The following is a 24,642-nucleotide window of genomic DNA, read 5'->3' on the forward strand; positions in this document are numbered from 1 at the left end:
ACCGCTTATGTCTGTCGTGTGACGTGTGTCGTTTGTGCGTCAACATTTTCTAAAACAATCTTTTTGAAAACTGGGCAGAATTACACCAAACTTAACAGGAATGATCCTTGGGTGGCCCCCTTTCAAAATTATTCAAAGAATTTAATTCCATACAGAATTCTGGTTGCCATGGCAACCGGAAGGAAAAACTTTAAAAATGTTCTTGTCCAAAACCGCAAGGCTTACAGCTTTGACATTTGGCATGTGACTTCATCTAATGGTCCTCTATGAAGATTGTTCAAACTATGCCCCTGGGGTGAAAAGAGGCCCCGCCCCGGGGGTCACAAGTTTTACATAGACTTGTATAGGAAAAAACTTTAAAAAACTTCTTGTCTAAAACCACAAGACTTAGGCCTTTGATATTTGGTATGTAGCATTGCCTTATGGTCCGCTACGAAAATTGTTCAAATTATAACCCTGGGGTGAAAAGAGGCCCTGCCCCAGGGGGTCTGAAATTTAACATAGCTTTGTATAGGAAAAAAAATTTAAAATCTTGCCTGAAACTTCAAGGCCTAGGCTTTTGATATTTGGTATGTTGCATTGCCTTGTGGTCCTCTACCAAAATTATTCAAATTATGCTTCTGGGATGAAAAGAGGCCCTGGCCTGGGGGTCCCAAATTTAACATAGACATATAGGGAAAAAAAATAAAAATCTTCTTGTCTGAAAGTTCAAGGCCTAGGCATTTGATATTTCTAGGGCTTAGAGCGAAACTGGTCTATCTGCTTCTATTTCTATATACAGATAGACCAGTTTCGCTCTAAGCCCTCGATTTGGTATGTTGCATTGCCTAGTGCATCTCTAACAAAATCGTTCAATTTATGCCTGTGGTGAAAAGAGGCCACGCCCTAGGGGTCACTTGTTATATGAGTTATATAGGAATAAATACTTAAAAAATTATCAGATCATATTTCCTAGGCTGTTTAATTATAACTACCTGATGACCCGAAGGGATTAGGGGTCACTTGACTATGACCTTGACCTACTGACCTACTTTCTTGTTTTTTAAGATACAGCCTTGAAATTTGGATGACTTGTACAGTTTTGCACACCGATCTTAAAACTGACTTTCAGTGACCATGAATTTGACTTACTGACCAACTTTCTAATATTTTAGCATCAGTTTGCCATTTTAAACTTGTGGCTCATATGACTCAGGTGAGCGATTCAGGGTCATCATGACCCTCTTGTTAGCTCACCTGAGCCAAAGGCTCATGGTGAGCTTTTGTGACCGCTTGATGTCCATCGTCCGCTGTCCGTCATGCGTCCGTTGTTTCTAAAAAAAATCTTGAAAACCACAAGGCAGATTTACATCAAACTTCACAGGAATGATCCTCGGGTGGCCCTCTTTCAAAATTGTTCAAAGAATTGAATTTCACACAGCACTCTGGTTGCCATGGTAACCGGAAGAAGAAAATCTTCTTGTCCAAAACCACAGGTGCCTTGATATTTGGCATGTGACGTCATCTAGTAGTCCTCCATGAAGATGTTCAAATTATGCCCCTTGAGTGAAAAGAGGCCCCACCCAGGGGTCCCAAGTTTTACATAGACTTATAGAGGAAGAAACTTTAAAAATCTTCTTGTAGGAACCCCAAGACCTAGGCCTTTGATATTTGGTATGTAGCATTGCCTTGTGGTCCTCTGACAAAATTTTTCAAATTATTACCCTGGGGTGAAAAGAGGCCCCACCCCGGGGTCCCAAGTTTTACATAGACTTATATAGAAAAAAACTTTAAAAATCTTCTTGTCTAATACTGCAAGACCTCGGCTTTTGATATTTGGTATGTTGCATTCCCTAGTGTTCCTCTACCAGAAGTGTTCAAATTATGCTCCTGGGGTGAAAAGAGGCCCTGCCCTGGGGTCCCAAGTTTTACTCAGACTTATATAGGAAAAAACCTCTGAGGTGAAAAGAAGCCATACCCCTGGGGTCGATTTTTATATGAGTTGTATAGGAAAAAATACTACAAAAATTATCTGATCATATTTCCTAGACTGTTTAATTATAATTACCTAGTAATTAGGGGTCACTTGACTGTGACCTTGACCTACTGACCTACTTTGTTGTTTTTAGCTCGCCTGAGTGCTCGGGGTGAGCTATTGTGATCGCTCACCTTCTGGCGTCTGTCCACACTTTTCTTTAAACAACTAGGCCAATTTTGATGAAACTTCACAGGAATGTTCCTTGGATGGTCTTCTGTAAAAGTTATTCAAAGAATAGAATTCCATATAGAACTGTGGTTGCCATGGCAACCAAAAGGAAAAACTTTAAAAATCTTCTTGTCCAAAACCACAGGTCCTATGGCTTTATATTTGGTGCGTAGCATCATCTAGTAGGCCTCTACCAAGATTGTTCAAATTATCCCCCTAGGGTCAAATATGGCCTCACCCTTGGGGTCACATGGTTTATATAGACTTATATTGGGAAAAACTTTGAAAATCTTCTTTTCCAAAACCGCAGGGCTTAGAGCTTTGAAAGGTACGTAGTATCATCTAGTGAGCCTCTACTAAGATTGTTCAAGTTATCCCTCTAGGATCAGATATAGCCCCGCCCTGGGGGGGTCACATGGTTTATATAGATTTATATAGGGAAAACCTTGAAAATCTTCTTGTACAAAAGCAGATGGCCTAGGGCTTTGATATTTGGTATGTAGCATCGTATAGTAATCCTTTACCAAGAATGTTCAAATTGTCCCCCTGGGGTTAGATATGGCCCGCCCCGGGCGGCATATGATTTAGAAAGACTGTCAGGAAAGACCCTTAAAAAATTCTTGTCTTAAACCATAAGATAAGAGCCTAGATATTTAGTATTTAGTATTGTCTAGTGGTCAACTATCAATTTTGTTCAAATCATGACACTGGGGTCAATATAGATGGCGCCCAGGGTGTCCCTTGTTATTTGAGTTATATATGAATAAATACTTCAAAAATTATCTGATCATATTTCTTAGAGTGTTTAATTATAATTACCGGATGACCCCAAGTAATTACGGGTCACTTGACTGTGACCTTGACCTACTGACCTACTTTCTTGTATTTTAAGATACAGCCTTGAAATTTGGATGACATACATGGTTTTTTTGCACACCGATCTTAAAACTGACTTTCAGTGACCATGAATCAGAATGTGACCTACTGACCTACTTCCTTAATATTTTAGCATCAGTTTGACTTTTGAAACATGTTCACACTGCTGGGAAAAGATTTCAGTGCTTACTTATATTTGACTTTCTTATCTGATCTCTTACACTAAGTCTTGTTTATGTACCGTATTTTCCCTAAGTCTTGGGACACCCCTAAAATCTAGAAAAATAATTATATTTCTCAACCCTAATTTTTTGGATATGTATTTTCTCAGCGTATTTTTCGTCCCTAAGTGCTGGGACTATGGTTGTGTACTGATTCAAGATGTAACTCAAATACCGTTATTATACATTGTATGGTGTTGTATCAATCAAAATATCAAATAATTATAAGAACCAAAGACTATTTCTTTAACATTTTCTGGTCGTGTTTTTACTTGATATTCCTTGACAGTAAAGTGTTTTTTACCGTACCATTAAGTGTTGTATTTTTTATTAGCTCATCTGATTTTTTGAAAAAAAATGATGAGTTATTGTCATCACTTGAGCGGTTGTCGGCGTCGGCGTCGGCGTCGGCGTTGCCTGGTTAAGTTTTATGTTTAGGTCAGCTTTTCTCCTAAACTATCAAAGCTATTGCTTTGAAACTTGGAATACTTGTTCACCATCATAAGCTGACCCTGTATAGCAAGAAACATAACTCCATCTTGATTTTTGCAAGATTTATGGCCCCTTTTGTACTTAGAAAATATCAGATTTCTTGGTTAAGTTTTATGTTTAGGTCAACTTTTCTCCTAAACTATCAAAGCTATTGCTTTGAAACTTGGAATACTTGTTCACCATCATAAGCAGACCCTGTACATCAAGAAACATAACCCAATCTTGCTTTTTGCAAGAATTATTGCCCCTTTTGGACTTAGAAAATTCGTTTTCTTGGTTAAGTTTTATGTTTAGGTCAGCTTTTCTCCTAAACTGTCAAAGCTATTGCTTTAAAACTTGCAACACTTCTTCACCATCATAAGTTGACCCTGTACAGCAAGAAACATAACTCCATCCTGCTTTTTGCAAGATTTATGGCCCCTTTTGGACTTAGAAAATATCAGATTTCTTGGTTAAGTTTTATGTTTAGGTCAACTTTTTCTCTTAAACTATCAAAGCTATTGCTTTGTAACTTGCAACACTTGTTCACCATCATAAGCTGACCCTGTACAGCAAGCAACATAACTCCATCCTGCTTTTTGCAATAATTATTGCCCCTTTTGGTCTTAGAAAATCATTTTCTTGGTTGAGTATTATGTTTAAGTCAACTTTTCTCATAAACTATCAAAGCTATTGCTTTAAAACTTGCAACAGTTTTTCACCATCATAAGTGGACACTGAACATCAAGAAACATCACTCTATCCTGCTTTTTGCAAGAATGATGCCCCTTTTTAGACTTAGAAAATCATGGGTAGGACAATATTTCTATTACACAAAAAAAAATCAGATGAGCGTCAGCACCCGCAAGGCGGTGCTCTTGTTTTTATTTTGCTGCAGCCAGGAAGTCCGTTTTCCCTTATTTTATTTATTTTTATTTACCACTGACTTGAATTAACCTGCAAATCGTACAGATATCAAAACGCCATGCCAGTAATTTTCCATTCCACGAGCACGTGCGACCTATCTTAATGTCTAAGTTACAACACCGTTACATTTTGTTTATCGGCACGTTTACAAAAAATGCGCGTCACGCATTCATTTTTTGATTTTATCGCTTCAGATTTTCAACACCGATTGAGAAGTAATATAGTTTGAATTCTATAACAATTTTAAAAAGGTATCGACAAAAATGTAGGCAAAATTCTATAAAAACAGTCGAATTTTCATAAAATTACTTGCAAAATTTCAAGCAGCGCGATCCTAAATACTTATTTCTTTCTAAAAGTAAATAAATGATACAAACTATGGGCATAAAATTCAGACTTTTGACCAGAAAGTACAAATTTTAACAGAATAAAAAAATCTTAGATAATGAAAAAGTGGCAGCAATTTAAAATTATGAAGTAAAACGATTTTTGGCAAAGAGATTTCTGTTATGTGACCTCGTGAACGTAAATACAAAATGCGGTTAAGAAACAAAAACAATAATGATGTTGTTGCGTATTTTTAATAAGTTTTGAATGAATCTTTGTACATATGTACATGTATTTTTTGACACGACACTTTATTATAAGATATTCTTCTCAAAACATTTTATAATTTCCTTGAGGGCAAATAGGTCACAGAGGTAAGATATCCGCTATTATAGTTTGACACGTGTACCTGTCAGTTTATAGGGGATATTGCACATTCAAATTAGAAGCCTTTTTTTATTGATTTTTACAACACTAGATCTACTTCTCAGCACTTTAAAGAACCGAAGCGGTACAATCAAACAGTGATGTGCAACATAGCGCGAAAACATGACGTAATGCCATGAAAATCTCGGGGAAACTAGAGAGCTTTGACCTCCACATCTAATGTCATGATACCGACACACTTCTTTTAGCTCTTTGAGGGGGTGTTAATTGATGATGAAGACAAGGCCAATTACGTTGTTTATCAACAGAATAACTACCGATAATCGTTGGTTTTTTTTTTTCGCTTTCAACACGGGTGGGTGGGGGATGTTACCCGATGACGATTATTGTGACCATATTTTTGGGACACTTTTCAAAATGATTATTTTTCAGGAAATAAGTCTTCGGACAGTGAAAAAAAATAATTATTTTATGCTTTCCCAAGACTTAGGGAAAATATGGTAGCTCATATTACTCAGGTGAGTGATCAAGGGTCATCATGACCGTCTTGTTGGAGTGGTTTCCAGTGTTCAGAAGGTCCATTTTGGAAGGGATTTCTGTGTTCAAATTGTCCAGTTTGGAGAGGTTTCCTGCATTCAGAGGATCTAGTTTGGAGAGGTTTGATATGTTTAGGGTGTCAGTTTGGAGGGGTTTCAATGGATATTAAATTGTAGGTCCATTCGTAGACCATTTGTGTCCAGTCATTAACTGGGCTTGGGCCTCTGGCTGTCTTAACTTAATTGGATGAGTGCCTGTGGTCAGTAATGTCCGAATATATTTTTGGGGTCAATATGGCAAAGGTCAAGGCCAAATGACCTTGAGGCTGAAAACAGTTTCCAGTCAATGGAAAGCTTATGCTTGTTGCTGCCAAAATTTATAGGATGGTTGCCTCTGGTTAGGCAGTTGAACTGATGCAGCTTATGCTTTAAAATTCATAGGTCAACAGCTAGGGTCAGATGACCTGTAATTTATGAGTAAGGACATCAAAGGTCAAAGATTATAATAATCTGTCACTGGTTGTAGATGCAGATAGGAATAGCTGGTTTGAAGGTCAACTGTTTCGGCAGTAACAAGACCTATTTAGGGCCAGAACAGGTACCTGGGAGCCGGATATTCCAATCTACATTTACAGCCAGTGGTAGATTATTTTTCTTGCATACTGTATGAATGGATATATAGTAACATATTTAACGAAAGCGTTGGAAATAAACGTCTGTAAAGAAGTGATGTCATGACGTTTCAATGACCCAGAACAACCAAGTTCCGGTTTAGTTTTTAATCCCCCGCCACAAGTGGTGGGGGGGGGGTTATAGGAATGGTCTCCGTCCGTCCTTCCACAGTAACATTTTGTGTCCGCTCTGTATCTCCTTAACCCCTTGAAGGATTTTCATGAAACTTCGGTCAAATGATCACCTCATCAAGACGATGTGCAGAACCCATGAGTCATGTCATGTCGGTTCAAGGTCAAGGTCACAACTCAAGGTCAAATGTTTGAGCCTACCATTTTGTGTCTGCTCTGTATCTCTTAAACCTCTTGAAGGATAATTATGAAACTTGGATTAAATGATCACCTCATCAAGACGATGTGCAGAACTCATGAGTCTCTATGCCGGATCAAGGTCAAGGTCTCAACTTAACGTCAAAGGTTTGAGCCTTCCATTTCGTGTCCACTCTATATCTCCTAAACCCTTTGAAGGATTTTCATCAGACTTGGGTCAAATGATCACCTCATCAAGAGGATGTGCAGAACCCATGAGTCAGCCATGCCAGCTCAAGGTCAAGGTCGCAACTGAGGGTCAAATGTTTGAGCCTTCCATTTTGTGTCCACTCTGTATCTCCTAAACCCCTTGAAGGATTTTCATCAAACTTTGGTCAAATGATCACCTCATTAAGAGCTCATGAGTCAACCATGTCAACTCAAGGTCAAGGTCACAACTCAAGGTCAAAGGTTTTAGCTCTGTATCTCCTAAACCCCTTGAAGGATTTTCATGAAACTTGGGTCAAATGATCACCTCATCAAGATGTTGTGCAGAATTCATGAGTCAGCCATATCAGTTCAAGGTCAAGGTCACAGCTAAAGGTCAAAGGTTTACCCTTTCACTATCCATAACAGTGGCGGGGAATTTAGCTGTCCTTCAGACTGCCTTGTATCATTTGCAGCCTTACTTTTTTTTTTCCTGTAAATAACTTATTTTGAATCAAGAAATACACTATACAGAATGGACAGCAACTATTAAGGTATTTGATTTTTATCATATTTTACATAAACAATATGTAATAAGTACATAAATCATAAGTTGTCATTAACAACACGAGTCATCTGGCATGGTGGGTGCCAGATGGGATTTGCTGGCATTGGCACCAGTCTGATATTGCAAGAAACTCTGGTCTTAAGGTTGGTATTTAATTGCAGAATACTTTGACCTACAAAAGTCAAACGTCCTGTGGTGATATCCTGTGATCTGTTGATGGCCCCTGATATTATTTGGGTCATTAGTTCATGTCATTATACTTAATCATATTTCATGTCTTCATTTCAAACTTTGAAATACATTTTTTAACACCTGTATTTGTTAGATTTGTGAATATTTTACAGGTAATATGTATGGTACGCCAAAGCCACCTAAAGATCCTCAAGGTCAGATACCACGTCGGACAAGCTCTATAGGTAGTATGTTGCCTGGAGCACACCCATCTTCTGAAGGAAAGAGGAGAAGAAATCGTAGCAACACAGATTTAACTCCTAAGTCACCTGCCACTTCGAAAAAGATTCTGCCAGACCCTCCGCCCCGAGGTAAATCATTGGAGGAGTCAGAAAGCTCTGAGAGTCTTGGCCCACTACCACCAAACTGGGAAATGGCATTTACTGATGAAGGACACCCTTATTTCATAGAGTAAGATTGTTTATCAGTTATTTGTTGATTTGATGCAATTAAATGGTTTGATGCTGGGATTATTAGAACATAATTTCTATTTATCTGATCTTTGTAACAGAAGTTGTGTATCATTTTCTCAAATAATTCTGCACAAAAGTTGAATAATACTGCTAGCTGGTAGTTAAAGGCACTGACCTCCAGATTTTGGCTAAAAATGATTGATCTTTGAAATTGAAGTTTTGTCATATGAAGAATATGAGGTTTTGTTTTTAAACTCAGATTTGCCAAATCAAGAAAAAAAAGATGCCCTAGTTGGGAATCAAACCTGGCCGGCTGCGGAAATAAAAACTTTACAATGGTCTTGACAGAGGAATATGTATTTAACATTTGTTAAATATAGATTTTTGTACCCCCCGACAACAAAGTTGTAAGGGGGGGTATACTGGTTTCAGGTTGTCTGTCTGTCCGTCTGGTCGTCTGTCCGTAGACGCAATCTTGTGCGCACCATCTCTCCTTATCCCCTTGACAGAATTTAATGAAACTTCACACAAGTGATCAGTACCAACAGTAGTTGTGCATGGGGCATGTTAGGTTCTTTTAGAAAAAAAAATTGCAGAGTTATGGGACTTTGTTTTTTTGTTACTATACTATATACATGGACACAATCTTGTGCGCACCATCTCTCCTCATTCCCTGGACACAATTTAATGAAACTTCACACAAGTGATCAGTACCAACAGTAGTTGTGCATGGGGCATGTTAGGTTCTTTTAGAAAAAAAATTTGCAGAGTTATGGGACTTTGTTTTTATGCCCCCGAAGGGAGGCATATAGTTTTTGAACTGTCTGTCCGTCTGTCAATCTGTTGGTCTGTCAGTCTGTCAGTCTGTCCGCAATTTTGGTGTCCGGTCCATATCTTTGTCATCGATGGATGGATTTTTAAATAACTTGGCATGAATGTGTACCACAGTAAGACGGCGTGTCGCGCGCAAGACCCAGGTCCGTAGCTCAAAGGTCAAGGTCACACTTAGACGTTAAAGGATAGTGCATGGATGGGCGTGTCCGGTCCATATCTTTGTCATCGATGGATGGATTTTCAAATAACTTGGCATGAATGTGTACCACAGTAAGACGACATGTCGCGCGCAAGACCCAGGTCCGTAGCTCAAAGATCAAGGTCACACTTAGACGTTAATGGATAGTGCATTGATGGGCGTGTCCGGTCCATATCTTTGTCATCGATGGATGGATTTTCAAATAACTTGGCATGAATGTGTACCACAGTAAGACGACGTGTCGCGCGCAAGACCCAGGTCCGTAGTTCAGAGGTCAAGGTCACACTTAGACGTTAAAGGATAGTGCATTGATGGGCGTGTCCGGTCCATATCTTTGTCATCCATGGATGGATTTTCAAATAACTTGGCATGAATGTGTACCACAGTAAGACGACGTGTCGCGCGCAAGACCCAGGTCCGTAGCTCAAAGGTCCTAAACTCTAACATCGGCCATAACTATTCATTCAAAGTGCCATCGGGGGCATGTGTCATCCTATGGAGACAGCTCTTGTTTTTGTTACTATACTATAGACATAGACACAATCTTGTGCGCACCATCTCTCCTCATCCCCTTGACACAATTTAATGAAACTTCACACATTGATCAGTAACAACAGTAGTTGTGCATGGGGCATGTTAGGTTCTTTCAGCGACAAAAATTGCAGAGTTATGGGACTTTGTTACTTGTTAACATACTATGTACATACAGTCTTCATATGCAATCTTGTGCGTGCCTAATCTACCAAACCCTTGCACACAATTTAATGAAACTTCACACAAGTGATCAGTACCAACCCTAGTTGTGCTTGGGGCATGCTACATTCTTTTAGATAAATATTCTGCATAGTTATGGGACTTTGTTTTTTGTTACTATACTGTATACATACAGTCTATATACATACAGTCCACATAATTATGCAGTCTTGTGTGTGTCAAATTGCAATGTACTGTGTCAGTGCATGCAGGGGGTACATTCATCACCTTTAGTGATAGCTCTAGTTATCTCGACTATACGAAGTATGTGGAGAGCTATCCTACTCACCCCGGTGTTGGCGTCGGCGTCTTTCCGCGTCCCCACCTTGGTTAAATTTTTTTTACACTTTCTCTTTTTTCTCCTTATCTCTGTAATTACTTGATTGATTTGCTTTAAACTTAAAATAGTTATTCCTCATCATCACCCACATCATATGGCACAAGGGCCATAACTCTCACACCAATATTTCATGAATTATCCCGCCCCCTTTTACTTAGAATTTCAGGTTAAAAGTTTTGATGCTCTTTCACTCTATCTCAGTTATTCCTAGACGGCTTTAATTTAAACTGAAATAAGTTGTTCCACATCATCTCCTACATCATATGACACAATGCCTATATCTCTGGTACCAATATTAAATGAATTATCCCCTCTTTTACTTAGAATTTCAGGTTAAAGTTTTGATGCACTTCCACTATATCTCAATTATTACTAAAGGGATTTGATTCAAAGTTAAAATAGTTGTTCAACATCATCAACCACATCATTTGACACAAGGGCCATAACTCTTGCACCAATATTTCATGAATTATCCCCCTTTTTGCTTAGAATTATATTGATATTATGTTTTGATACATTATCTATACCTCTCTTAATAGCTCGACTATTCGAAGAATAGTCTAGCTGTTCTACTCACCCAGGCATTAGCGTCGGCGTCGGTGTAGGCGTCGGCATCAACGTCATACCTTGGTTAAAGTTTTGCATGCAAGTACATATGGCTATCATTTAAAGGCATATAGATTTGAAACTTATTTTTATGCCCCCAAAAGGAGGCATATTAGTTTTCAACTGTCCGTCCATTCGTTCGTTCGTTTGTCACAACATTAACTTTTTGCATGAAGGCACTTTACTTGTGAACCACTGCACCCAGGACCTTCAGACTTCACATGCTGATAGTACTTATCGAGTACACAACCCCTACTGACTTTGGGTCACCAGGTCAAAGGTCAAGGTGCTGTGGGGGCATTTGTCACCATTATTGACAGCTCTTGTTTCTTTTTCTGGGTCAATTACCAACCTCACTGGGTCATGTCCCATAACTCTGACATGTATTTTGTGCAAATTATGCCCCTTTTTGGACTTAGAAAATCCTTGCAGATATTTATTTGAAACTTCACATGTGTCTTCGGGGTTATAAAACTAGTTGATAGCATCAAGTCCCATAACTCTGACCTGTATTTTGGGCAAATTATGCCCCCTTTTGGACTTAGAAAGTCATTGGTAAAGTTTTACATGCAAGTTACTATATGCAGAACAAATGCAGATATTAAATTGAAGCTTCACATTTACCTTCGGGGTTTTAAAAAAGTTGATTGCATCAGGTCCCATAACTCTGACATTCATTTTGGTCAAATTATCTCCCCTTTTGAACTTAAACTAATGCAGATACTGGATTGAAACTCTATAGATATTTTAACATTTTTGGTAATATTTTCCTGGCTCTGGAACAATATTTCAAATAGTCAAGCACTGGCTGTCTTAATGACAGCTCTTGTTACTTAATATTTTTAACACAGACTCGAGCTTCTGTGCAATATTCATCCACCATTGGAGTCATTAAACACTCCAATGACAGCTCCAGTTTCCTCAGATGTGCCCAGTTTCACTATCCAGCATTGAAATAGTCCCCTGTGACAGCTGTTGTTATAATTAAGACATATGAGTTACAAATGCTTTTCAATTTTGAATGTAAAAATTGTAAAAGCAACTAATTCTCATGTGTTTCCAAAACAAATAATATGTTAGTAATTAAGGTTCAAAGCTGTCTGAAGAGATATAGCATTCATTTCCTGATACCTAAAATTGTTCTCTTTTTTTTTTGTCATACGATCTGAAGGCCGTGCTTTTAAGGTTATGTATATATAATATTTATATATGGAAAGCTGGAGCTGTCTTATGCTAGATGAATACGAGGTATCTTCTTTAGTTACAGTAGTATCCTCTTAAGATCTTGTTAAGTCTTGTTAATTACTGTGTTATCATGTTGATTTGCAATGCTGTCATGTCTAACGTACTTACTATTTTGTCAAAGTGACATATTATTTTGTTAAGCAACCATCCTATTTTCTGATAGCAACATGTTTTCATGTGCAGCGAACACTATCTTGTCAGAGTGACGTATGATTTTGTTAAACGACCATCTTATTTCCTCAAAGTAACATACAGTGCAACCTCTGTAGAGCAACACCCTTCAGGAGATACAAATATTGACTGTTATGTAGAGGTTGTTGTTCTGGAGAGGTAAATTTGATAGCATATTTTAGGTTAGGGAAATTTTGATGTTGTTGTTATAAAGAGGTTTTTGCTTAAGAGAGGGTCGCTTTGGAGAGGTTGTACTGTACTGTGATGGCCAGTGAACATACAATCTTGTCAGAGTGACATACCATTTTGTTAACGATCATCAAATTAACATGCTATCTTGTCAAAGTGATATACTATTTTGTTAAATGACCATTGAGGGATCCTTGTGAGGTCCTGTCCAAAATTTATTAAAAAGGGGCTTTTAGCCCCTAAAGCTAAAAATAGAAATACCTTTAAGAGTTTTTCTCATGAATTGGTGAATTTCATGAAACTTGGGTCTGCAGCATTTTTGTAAGATCCACAAATTCGTTCAAATGGTGGCACTTGCATCTTTCAAATTTATGGACGCACTTATGCACCTTTTTCTGGCCACTTAAGCTGAAAATAGAAATACCTTGAAATGAGTTTTTTTCATGAACGACTTGATGGACAAGGTCTTCTCCCAAATTTGATCTAATGGGAACACTTGGCCTGTTTTAAGGGCTGGAAAGCCTAAAATTAGAAAAAGGTCTAAGTGACCTGTCATGAACCGCTTGATAGATTTCATCAAACTTGGTCTGTAACATCATTTCAAGGTCCTATCTTTATTTTGTTGAAATTGGGGTGCTTAGCCCATTTTTGGGGCCACTAGAGCTAAAAATTAAAAATGCCTTGAAACAACTTTTTTTTATGAAGTGCTAGATGGCTCTTTATCCAACTTAGTCTGTAGCATGCTTAAAAAGACCTCTTTTAAAGTCTTCAAATGAGGATACTTGGACCCTTTAAGGGGACGCTAAGGCTGAAAATAGGAATATCTTTAAATGACATTTTTCCTTGAATTGCTTGGCGGATCTTCGTTTAACTTGGCAGTTGGTTCAAAGGAGGCACTTGACTTGATTTTAGCTTGACTATACGAAGTATATGGAGAGCTATCCTACTCACCCCAGCCTCTGCGTCGACGTCTTTCCGCGTCCCCACCTTGGTTAAAGTTTTTTTTACACTTCTCTTTTTTCTCCTTATCTCTGTAATTATGTCTCCCCCCACTCTGGGGGAGACATACTGTTTTTGCCCTGTCCATCCGTATGTCACACTTCATTTCCGATCAATAACTGGAGACCATTTGACCTAGAACCTTCAAACTTCATAGGTTGTCAGGGCTTATGGAGGAGACGACCCCTATTGTTTTTGGGGTAACTCCTTTTAAGGTCAAGGCCACAGGGGCTTGAACATGGAAAACCATTTCCGATCAATGACTTGAGAATCACTTGACCCAGAATGTTGAAACTTCATAGGATGATTGGTCATGCAGAGTAGATGACCCCTATTGATTTTAGGGTCACTCCGTTGAAGGTCAAGGTCACAGGGGCCTGAACATGGAAAACCATTTCCGATCAATAACTTGAGATCGACTTGAGGCAGAATGTTGAAACTTCATAGGATGATTGGTCATGCACAGTAGATGACCCCTATAGATTTTGGGGTCACTCCGTTGAAGGTCAAGGTCACAGGGGCCTGAACATGGAAAACCATTTCCAATCAATAACTTGAGAACGACTTGACCCAGAATGTTGAAACTTCATAGGAATGATTGATCATGCAGAGTAGATGACCCCTATTGATTTTGGGATCACTTCGTTAAAGGTCAAGGTCACAGGGGCCTGAACATGGAAAACCATTTCCGATCAGTAACTTGAGAACCACTTGATTCAGAATGTTGAAACTTCATAGGATGATTGGACATGCAGAGTAGATGACCACTACTGATTTTGGGGTCACTCGATCATAGGTCAAGGTCACAGGATCATAGGTCAAGGTCACAGGAGCTTGAACATGGAAAAATGGTTTCCAATTCATAACATTGAGAACCACTTAGCCCAGAATGTTGAAACTTATTGGAATGATTGGACATGCCAAATAGATTATTCCTATTGCATCCAGCCACTTGTGTTGCGTAGACTTTTGCTCCTATGCCCTATTGACTTCCTGCCTATATGACTATGCATTAGGGGAGACATGCGCTTTTCTACAAAAGCATCTTCTAGTTACTTGATGGATTTGCTCTACACTTAACATAGTTATTCCTCATCATCATCCACATTATATGGCACAAGGGCCATAACTCTCACTCCAGTATTTCATGAATTATCTCCACTTTTTACTTAGAATTTCAAGTTTTGATGCACTTTCACTCTATATCAGTTATTCCTAAATTGATCTGATTCAAACTGAAAGTTCAATAGGTAGAGCGTCGGTCTACGGATCGCGGGGTCGTGAGTTCGATCCTCGGGCGGGGCGTATGTTCTCCGTGACTATTTGATAAACGACATTGTGTCTGAAATCATTAGTCCTCCACCTCTGTTTCATGTGGGGAAGTTGGCAGTTACTTGCGGAGAACAGGTTTGTACTGGTACAGAATCCAGGAACACTGGTTAGGTTAACTGCCCGCCGTTACATGACTGAAATACTGTTGAAAAACGGCGTTAAACCCAAAACAAACAAACAAACAAATCAAACTGAAAGTAGTTGTTCCACATCATCTCCCACATCATATGACAAAAGGCCCATAACTCTGGTACCAATATTTAATGAATTATTCCCCCTTTTGCTTAGAATTTCAGGTTAAAGTTTTGATGAACTTTCACATTAACTTAGTATTACTAAATGGATTTGGTTCAAACTTAAAATAGTTGTTTCACATCATCACTCACATCATATGACACAAGGGCCATAACTCTTGCACCAGTATTTCATGAATTATCCCCCTTGTTATGCACCCCAAAGGGAGGCATATGTTTTCAACTGTCTGTTCGTTCGTTAGTCACAACGTCCTGCACCCAGGACCTTCAAACTTCACTTTCATGATAGTACTCATTGAGTACACGACCCCTACTGACTTTCGGATTACCAGGTCAAAGGTCAAGGTCACAGGGGCCTATGTTAACTTTTTGCGTGAATGCACTTTACTCACGTACCACTGCACCCAGGACCTTCAAACTTCACGTGCTGATAGTACTTATTGAGTACACGACCCCTACTGACTTTGGGGTCAAAGGTCAAGGTCACAGGGGCCAACGTTAACTTTTTGCATGAAGGCACTTTACTCGCGAACCACTGCACCCAAGACCTTCAAACTTCACATGCTGATAGTACTTATTGAGTACACAACCTCTACTCACTTTGGGGTCACCATGCCAAAGGTCAAGGTCACCAGATCAAAGGTGAAGGTGCTGCTCGGGCATTTGTCACCATTAGTGACAGCTCTTGTTACATAGAATTTCAGGTTTCATAGAATTTCAATATTTCATGAATTATCTCCCTTTTTACTTAGAATTTCAGGTAAAAGTTTTATATTGTACCCCCCGACAACAAAGTTGTAAGGTGGGGTATACTGGTTTCAGGTTGTCTGTCTGTCTGTCTGTCTGTCTGTCCGTCTGTCCGTAGACGCAATCTTGTGCGCTCCATCTCTCCTTATCCCCTTGACAGAATTTAATGAAACTTCACACAAGTGATCAGTACCAACAGTAGTTGTGCATGGGGCATGTTAGGTTCTTTTAGAAAAAAAAATTGCAGAGTTATGGGACTTTGTTTTTTTTTTGCTATACTATATACATAGACACAGTCTTGTGCGCACCATCTCTCCTCATCCCCTGGACACAATTTAATGAAACATCACACAAGTGATCAGTACCAACAGTAGTTGTGCATGGGGCATGTTAGGTTCTTTTAGAAAAAAAAATTGCAGAGTTATGGGACTTTGTTTTTTTGTTACTATACTATATACATAGACACGACACAATCTTGTGCGCACCATCTCTCCTCATCCCCTTGACACAATTTAATGAAGCATCACACAAGTGATCAGTACCAACAGTAGTTGTGCATGGGGCATGTTAGGTTCTTTTAGAAAAAAAATTTGCAGAGTTATGGGACTTTGTTTTTTTGTTACTATACTATATACATAGACACAATCTTGTGCGCACCATCTCTCCTCATCCCCTTGACACAATTTAATGAAACTTCACACAAGTGATCAGTAACAACAGTAGTTGTGCATGGGGCATTGTAAGTTCTTTTAGAAAAAAAATTTGCAGAGTTATGGGACTTTGTTTTTTTTTGTTACTATACTATATAGATAGACACAATCTTGTGCGCACCATCTCTCCTCATCCCCTTGACACAATTTAATGAAACTTCACACAAGTGATCAGTAACAACAGTAGTTGTGTATGGGGCATGTTAGGTTCTTTCAGCGAAAAAAATTGCATAGTTATGGGACTTTGTTTCTTGTTAACATACTATGTACATGCAGTCTGCATATGCAGTCTTGTGCATGCCTAATCTACCAAACCCTTACACACAATTTAATGAAACTTCACACAAGTGATCAGTACCAACCCTAGTTGTGCATGGTGCATGTTACATTCTTTTAGATAAATATTCTGCATAGTTATGGGACTTTGTTTTTTGTTACTATACTGTATACATACAGTCTATATACATACAGTCCACATAATTATGCAATCTTGTGTGCGTCAAATTGCAATGTACTGTGTCAGTGCATGCGGGGGGTACATTCATCACCTTTAGTGATAGCTCTAGTTACTAAATGGATTTGATTCAAACTTAAAATAGATGTTCCTCCTTAATACCCACATATGACACAAAGTGCATAACTCTGGCACCAATTTTTAGCTCACCTGAGCCAAAGGCTCATGGTGAGCTTTTGTGACCGCTCAGTGTCTGTCGTCCGTCGTCAGTTGTCCGTCGTGTGCCGTGTGTCCATCAACATTTTCTAAAAAAATCTTCTTCTTGAAAACCACTGGGCAGAATTACACCAAACTTCACAGGAATGGTCCTTGGGTGGCCCCCTTTCAAAATTGTTCAAGGAATTGAATCCCTTGCAAAACTCTGGTTGCCATAGCAACCGAAAGGAAAAACTTTAAAAATCTTCTTGTCCAAAACCACAGGGCCTAGGGCTTTGATATCTGGTGTGTAACATCATCTAGTGGTCCTCTACCAAAATTGTTCAAATTATCCCCATAGGGTCAAATATGGCCCCATCCCCTGGGGTCAGGAGGTTTATATAGACTTATATAGGGAAAACTTTGAAAATCTTCTTGTACAAAACCACATGGCCTACGGCTTTGATATTTGGTATGTAGCGTCATCTAGTGGTCCTTTACCAAGATTGTTCAAATTATCCTCCTAGGGTGAAATATGGCCCTGCCCTGGGGCTTTGATATCTGGTGTGTAACATCATCTAGTGGTCCTCTACCAAAATTGTTCAAATTATCCCCATAGGGTCAAATATGGCCCCACCCCAGGGGTCACATGGTTTATATAGACTTATATAGGGAAAACTTTGAAAATCTTCTTGTACAAAACCACATGGCCTAGGGCTTTGATATTTGGTACGTAGCATCATCTAGTGATGTTCAAGATTGTTCAAATTATCCCCCTAAGGTCAAATATGGCCCTGCCCCGGGGGTCCCAAGTTTTACATAGACTTATATAGGAAAAGAAGTTTAAAAATCTTCTTGTCTGAAACCACAACATTTAGACCTTTGATATTTGGTTTGTAGCATTGTCTTATGGTCCACAGCTAAAATTGTTCAAATTGTACCACTTGGGTGAAAAGAGGCCCTGCCCTGGGGGTCTTTTGTTATATATAAATTTATATAGGAAAAAGCTTTAAAAATCTTCTTGTCTGAAACCATATGACCTAGGCTTTTGATATTTGGTATGATGCATTGTCTAGTAGTCATCTACCAAAATTGTTCGAATTATGCCCCTGGGGTTAAAAGAGGCACCGCCCTGGGGTCACTTAGTTATTATGCGAGTTATATAGGAAAAATACTTAAAAAATCATCTGATCCTATTTCCAAGACTGTTTAATTATAATTACCTGATGACCCCAAGATATATGATGTCACTTGACTGTGACTTTGACCTACTGACCTACTTTCTTGTTTTTTAAGACGCAGCCTTGAAATTTTGATGACATATGCATACAAATCGTAAAACTGAATTTCATTGACCATGAATGTGACCTACTGACTTTCTTAATATTTTATCATCAGTTTGACATTTGAAACATGTAGCTCATATTACTCGGGTGAGCGATCCAGGGTCATCATGACCCTCTTGTTCATGAATTCTGCCCCCTTTTACTTAGAATTTAAGGTTAATTTTGATGCATTTTCACTATCTTAGTTATAACGAAATACATTTAATTCAAACTTGAAGTGCCCCATGTGGTTCTGGGACGATCTGTGTATGAAAAGAATTGGAACCACTGCCTTACCCTTGCATGATCGTAAGAGGCGACTAATAGGGTCTTAACACTTGGTTTTGCAGTAACTCTCTGATTCCAGCAGGTATGCAAATTTTGATTCCATGCCTCATGTTTTTATTTCGACGTAATTGAGATGTGTAACCAAAATGTGTAGTACTGTTTGGCGCCATATAACCTGTACTGTGTTTGTGCACCGTAAAACCCAAATAAATAAATAAATCAAACTTGAAGTAGTTGTTCCACATCATCACCCACATCATATGACACAAGGTGCATAACTCTTGCGCCAATATTTTATGAATAATGCCCCCCTTTTTGCTTAGAATTATACTTACATAGTGTTTTGATACACTTTATCTTTACCTCTCTTACTACATAATATTTTTGACACAGACTCAAGCTATTGTGCAATGTCATTAAAAACTCCAGTAACAGCTCCAGTTTCCTCAGATGTGCCCAGTTTCACTATCCAGCATTGAAATATCTGAGTTCAGACTAGAATCTTTAGAGTTACGGCCCTTGAATTGGTCAAAATTGCCTAAATTGACCGCTTGATGATTAGAGTATTTTGTATCAGAATTAAACATAACTTATATAGAATGTGCATTTCTATAAAATCTAGGTCAAATTCGATAACCATCCAGTTTGGACCAGTATCATTAGAGTTATGGCCCTTGAATTCATCAAAATTGCCCAAATAGACAGAGTCCGCTCAATAACTAAAGTATTTTTTCTTTGAAGTCATCCATACTTATGCAGAAGATGTATTACTACAAATTCTACTATCACTATCAATGCTTAAATCATCACAATGATATTATGGTAATGTCACATCAACGTCACAATTTTGGCCCAATTTTTATAAAACTTGGTCAGAATGTTACCCGCAATAAAATCTTGGACGTGTTTGATATTGGGTCATCTGGGATCTAAAACGAGGTCACCAGGTCAGATCAAATGAAAAGCTTGTTAACACTCTAGAGGCCACATTTATTACCCTACCTTTTTGAAACTTAGTCAAAATGTTTATCTTGATGACCTCTAGGCCAGGTTTGAATCTGGGTCATATTGGGTCAGAAACTAGGTCACCAGGTCAAATCAAAGGAAAAGATTGTTAACACTCTATAGGCCACATTTATGACCCTATCTTCCTGAAACTTGGTCAGAATGTTTATCTTGATGATCTTTAGGCGAAGATTGAATCTGGCCCTTTTCCTGTCCGGTCCATAACTCTGCCATCCATGAAGGGATTTTAATAGTACTTGGCACAAATGTACCTCATAATAACTCGATGTGTCATGGACAACTTTCAGACACCTAGCTTAAAGGTCAAGGTCACACTTGGCAGTCAAATGTTAACACGGCGTGTCTGGTCCATAACTCCGCCATCCATAAAGGTATTTTAATATTACTTGGCACAAATGTTCCCCATGATGAGATGACGTGTCATGCGCAAAACCCGGACCCCTATCTCAAAGGTCAAGGTCACAATTGGAGGTCAAAGGTCAATATGGTTTTTTTCCTGTCCAGTCCAGAACTCTGTCATCTGTCAAGGGATTTTAATATTACTTGGCATAAATATTCCCCATGATGAGACGACGTGTCATGCGCAACACCCAGAACCCTAGCTTAAAGGTCAAGGTCACACTTGGTGATCAGAGGTCAATGGGACATTTTTCCTGTCCGGTGTATTTGATTTGAATATTATTTGGCACAAATGTTCACCACTAGGAGATGGAGTGTCATGCACAAGAACTTGGTCCCTAGGTCAAAGGTCAAGGTCACACATAGAGTCCAAAGGTCAGATACAAGAATGACTTTGTCTGGAACACTTCTTCTTCATGCATAGAGTGATTTTGATGTAACTTGAAATAAATGTTCACTACTATGAGACCGATTGTTGTTTTTGAAGTTGTTTGATGTTGTTGTTTTTGAAATCGAAAGTAGGCTGTCTGAATGTCTGCTCGAGGTGATAGACTGCCGATATTTCATGAACATTTCTCTTAATTTATTTCTATAAAAGGTATTGTCAATGTAAACTTTAATATCAGGTACTGTCAAATGCTGTTTTCATCATCACAATTTGTCAAACATATTCTTTAACCTGGAGATTTGGGCAATGTTTTATGAAAGGGTTTCAGACAGGAGCTGGTGGGGAATGAGAACCTAAAAATTAATTTTCTATTACCTAACATATAGGTTGTAAAAAATTTGACCAAACATTTACCCAGATATTACCAACCAGTTACAACTGTTACCGTATTTTGGTGTGTATTGGTCGCGGTAATGTATAGTCCGCATCTAATTTTTACTCTGAAAATGGTCGGAAAATTTAAGTTCTAGCGTATAAGTCGCAGTTAAATTTCGGATTTCCCCCCAGCAATATTTAATATTTACCGGCAAAAAAGTTATGGCGGTGGCCATATTGATGCCGCAGACTGAACTATTATCAGAATCTGATTGGTGGAAATCGGACAGTGTTATTTTCGATCCCAACCGTTTCGTACCAACAGTAGTATGGGTAACAGACTACATCAAAGAAAAGCGGCTTTTTGACACTAATTGGCAGCAGACGGTTTGCGTTTACATTCTGTAATTTTGCAAGTGTAAGTGTGAATTGTTTGCACAGCAATTATAACACCTTTCCGTGTCATGTAATTAACCGCGTTCTATTGATTCTGAGTAAAAAGATAAGCAAAATATCTCTTTTTGGATTTTTTCTTTTATTTAAAAATCAAAAGTAAAAAATTATCTTTCAAGTTTTTTAATACGCCAAAAAAAAAAAAAAAAATATAAACAATTTTTGGAATGGAGGACGGATCTGTCCGGATTTTATCCAACCCGGACTACATGTCAATGGCGTCCGGTAAAACGAAAGTAGAAACAAACGTAATTCAAACTGCAAAAACATCTTTGAATTAAAGTCATTTGTAATTTTAATAGTCTGTATGGGTTATTTACGATATATTTTATTGAAAGTAACCGCTGTTGGTTGAAAAGCCGCCGATATTGATATTTTTTATCCATTTTTGTTCGTTCGTAAGATGCACATAATTTTGCGAGAGCTACGGTCAGAAAATTTACCCAAAAAAAAAAAAAAACTGCTGGCAATGTTCTGTCGTATAGGTCGCAGGAACTTTTTCAGGCAGCAAAATGGGTAGAAAAAGTGCGACCTATACGCACCAAAATACGGTAGTCAAATAGAGCAGTATAGGTGGAATTCATTTTCAAAAGTAGTTTCTTGTTCATTAGAATCTGATGAATTTTCTCAGTATGGCCTGAAATATTGATCAGATTGTACACATTGTTTGATTCCATTATGAACTTACATACTTGGACTCAGTGTTGTTATATTTTTTCATGGAGTACACTCAGTTATACTGTAATAGAATTCCGCTTAAGCTGGTGCTAGGGGGCATGAGGGGTGTTCCATATTTCATTACCTATCATGAACAGACTCAATCAAACTGAGTCTGCTATTATGCTTGGTTGCATTCTGTGCTTCCAAGGATCTTCTTACAGATTTTATTGTTGCTTTTTTTCAGTCATAACACAGAACAGACACACTGGTTAGATCCAAGATTGGCTAACAAGTCACCAGAAAAAGTAGGAGAAAATGGTGAGTTACCTCTCTTACAATGCATCATGTGATATAAAATGGAAGCAAGTATTTCTCCTGCTTCAATGGTGAGTCTTAAGAATTTTTTCATACCCTGTGAGCTTGAAGAACATTAGTTTCTAAGACAAACAAGAGCAGAAAAAACATAGGTCACCGAACTCGTTTTAATTTTATAGGGTATTTTCTTCTCCCACTGTTTACGCATTTCTGAAATTTTGTAAAATTGAAAAAATGTTGGTACTTTATAAAACATATAATATCCTACTTAATCTTATAGGGGTTCCAGGTCTTACAGGTTAATATGAATATATGGTGATGTCAGTATTATATAAGCATAAGTGTCACTAACAAATCTCTTTAATTTTTACATGTTGACATAATTACCCCACCACTTTATTTTCAATGGAAGAAACGTATTTAGAGCTACAAAAAAAATCTGACGTTAAGATTTTCAAAATATTTTTCAGCATTAATGACACACAAAAATACTTCAAAATGGAAAGAAAAAAAGTAGGGGTCACCGTGCATTTAAGAGATTTATTAAGAAAAAACTGTTAAAAAAGTGGTGAATTTTGATATTTTTTTGTTCTTTTTGTTTTAATATATATTTTCTAGATAATATAAAGCGCTATCTTGAAAACTTTTATTTACTTACAGCATAACATTATATGTGTAAGTCAGGAAAATATCAAAGCCAAACCTGATCTAGTTTAATAGATATTTGAAATAACCTACCCCTACCCCATTGTAAATCTTATGTCAATTTTAGGCAAATGCCAGCCAAAAATAAGGGTTAAAAAAATTTTTTTCGCAAAAGCATAATATATTTGGTTAAATGGTACATTATTAGCCATATTTTAATTATTTAACATTAATTTTTGGCAAAACTTTTGTTAGAAAGCAATATTCGAAGAAACATTTTTCAAAATGGCGGATATCCTGAAAAAATACGCTCGTACATCCTTAATAATGGTAAAGGTATTTACTTTACATTTTACATGTGGGTAGGTGGCAATGGGACACTTTACATGAACTTGGTCAGTAGGTCAAAGATCAATGTCGCAGATTGAGCTCAAAGGTCACATTCAAGGTATTGACGTCATCCTTGACATATAGGTTAATGATGGTGAGATGGTGAGATGATTTGCAAAGCATGTGAACCAGGTGTTGCTCAGTTGACCCAGGTCCGTAGGTCAAAGGTCCTAAACTCTAACATTGGCCATAACTATTCCTTCAAAGTGCCATTGGGGGCATGTGTCATCCTATGGAGACAACTCTTGTTTTTCATTATTTGATCTTAGATTTTAGTTATTGAAATAATTTTGAGTATTTTTCAGAGGTTCAAGGCCCATTTTGTTGATAAATGCAAAAAAAGAGAAATATTTGAATTCCATTGTAATAGAAAATGAGTTGCATGATTTTCATTGTCACCTTTTTGTGATTGCAGTAGTTCATATAACCCAAGGGGAGATAATCAATGTGGGGAGTTTGCAAATAAAAAATAATCTAAAAATCAATTTTTAATTGCAGCTTTTGATGTTACAATGAATGTTGCCATGTTTTCTCAAACCAAACCTGTTGAACTCAGAGATGCAAGGATTTCTTAATATTTCACAATTACTGAACAATGATGATATGTATATTTCCATATTAATGACCCCAGGTTGTTACAATTTGAAAATCAGGAAGTAGGTTGTTGGTGGGGGAGGGGATTGTTCAGGCCCATTTTATGCCCCCGGCATCTAGTGATCGTCCTGTCTGTCTGTTCGTCCGTCCGTCCGTACTAGGTTAACTAAATGGGACCGTTTCGTCTAGCATCAATACCCCTTACTAGAATGACTTGATATTAATGCAGATGTAACCTGTGACAATTCCTCATCTTCAGACATAACCTGACCTTAGTTTGACCTTGACCTCCTTTTGGACTTGGGTTGCTTTATATGGGCCATCTCTTGGTTAACCAAATGGGCCAGTTTCGTCTAGCATCAATACCACTTACAAGAATGAATTGATACTAATACAGATGTAACCTGTGACCATTCCTCATCTTCAA

At 38.1% G+C, this 24,642-nt stretch overlaps 1 protein-coding gene across 9 annotated transcripts in view; it reads left to right on the forward strand.

The window, feature by feature from the left end:
- Window positions 1-24,642, forward strand: part of LOC123529326 (membrane-associated guanylate kinase, WW and PDZ domain-containing protein 3-like) — a 284,542-nt gene that overhangs the window by 38,270 nt on the left and 221,630 nt on the right. For all 9 annotated transcript variants that reach the window (XM_053521338.1, XM_053521345.1, XM_053521342.1 and 6 more), the window contains exons 4-5: window positions 8,030-8,327; window positions 22,516-22,589. In XM_053521338.1, coding sequence (XP_053377313.1) covers window positions 8,030-8,327; window positions 22,516-22,589 — 372 coding nt within the window. The remainder of the gene's footprint in view (window positions 1-8,029; window positions 8,328-22,515; window positions 22,590-24,642) is intronic.

This window comes from Mercenaria mercenaria, chromosome 13 (assembly GCF_021730395.1).
Source record: "Mercenaria mercenaria strain notata chromosome 13, MADL_Memer_1, whole genome shotgun sequence".
Lineage (NCBI taxonomy): Eukaryota > Metazoa > Mollusca > Bivalvia > Venerida > Veneridae > Mercenaria > Mercenaria mercenaria.